The sequence below is a fragment of the Cyprinodon variegatus genome, unplaced genomic scaffold (genome assembly GCF_000732505.1).
Source record: "Cyprinodon variegatus isolate N-32 unplaced genomic scaffold, C_variegatus-1.0 Scaffold743, whole genome shotgun sequence".
Classification (NCBI taxonomy): domain Eukaryota; kingdom Metazoa; phylum Chordata; class Actinopteri; order Cyprinodontiformes; family Cyprinodontidae; genus Cyprinodon; species Cyprinodon variegatus.
In genome coordinates, this window is record NW_015151196.1 from 298,492 (window position 1) to 299,759 (window position 1,268).

General features: G+C 41.6%; 1 protein-coding gene across 1 annotated transcript in view; it reads left to right on the plus strand.

The window, feature by feature from the left end:
* The first annotated feature begins 666 nt into the window (after positions 1-666).
* LOC107098045 (putative ferric-chelate reductase 1) overlaps positions 667-1,268 on the plus strand; it is a 23,635-nt gene continuing 23,033 nt past the window's right edge. The window contains exon 1 of the mRNA XM_015395477.1: positions 667-964. Within this exon, the coding sequence (XP_015250963.1) occupies positions 787-964 (178 nt within the window). The 5' untranslated portion in view covers positions 667-786. The remainder of the gene's footprint in view (positions 965-1,268) is intronic.

Below are 1,268 nucleotides of genomic sequence, written 5' to 3' on the forward strand. Positions count from 1 at the left end.
TTTGTTTTATATGGAAAAATAAACTTTAAACTACCTGAACGAGCGGGTTTCCCTTTAGTGATGCATAATTTAATTACTTACTTTTTTGTGTTTTTTGAAGCGTATGGCGATCTGACCTTAAATAGCTTTTTTTTTGTACTGGACTAAAGGGATACACGCATGTTGAGGTAGTTTAAAGTCTATTTGTTTGTACAAAACAAAAGGGATGAACACAAATCTGACATCTAGCATATTGCCTATAGGTATGCTGGTCTGATGGGGTATGCTCATCTAACAGAACAGGAGAGAACGGATCAGGAGGCTACTTGTTTTCATAAAGGTTCAGTCTGGAAACTATTTTTCTTTCCTATCTGATTGTCAATCTGAGCTAAAAGATGGATTCATCCTTCTGTCATCTTCAAATCATTTTCCCTAGAGTCATTCAGCCTCTTTTCCTCTTTCTGTTCTGGGAAAAAAGTCTTATTTTAGTTCTGAAACTTCTTCATTTTGTCTCTAAGAGTCACAGGCTCAAACACCCAACCAGAGAAGGGAGGATGGCTAAGCTGCGTTATACGGTTTAGGATCTCAAGGGGCCCCTAAGTGGCCCTTCACTGGGGAAGCTGCTTGGTTTACTGGTTTCTCTAGAATTGGAACTGGGAGTTTCCTGTGAGTCCTTCCCTGGAGCAGGTGTTGCTCCTGCCATCATCTTATTACACCTCCTGCTCCTCCCCTCCTCCAGCTGCTCCTCTAAAGGAAACAAAACATCAGAGTTCCTGTTTTTCTCAGGCTCCCTATGTGAAGCGGATCATGAAGCTCTTCCTTCTGCTCTCTGCCGTTCCTGTGGTTTGGTGCTTCAGCTCAGGTTTGGTCTCAGACAGCTGCGTGGACATGAGTCCCCACCATGTTGGGTCGCCTCAGACCACAGCATCCCCGTTCACCGTCAGCGTCGAGCAGAGCGGCTTCAGACCTGGAGAGGACGTTACAGGTGAGTCACTGATTGGTTCCTCAACCAGGAAAAATTAAACTTCACATCTGGGGTTTTCTAGCAGACAGAAACAGAAGAACCAACTGGAAAGTATTTCTTAGATTTAATAATTTTTTATTGGAGTTGCCACAAACCAATAAGGTGCTGAACTAGTTTAAGGTAAGTTTACTATAATCACATTAATCTGAAGAATAAATGAGCAAAACACTGATATTAATAGATAAAGAACAGCAGAATTCAATTCAATTCAGTTTATTTCTATAGCGCCAAATTCACATCATGTCATCTCAGGTCACTTTACAGT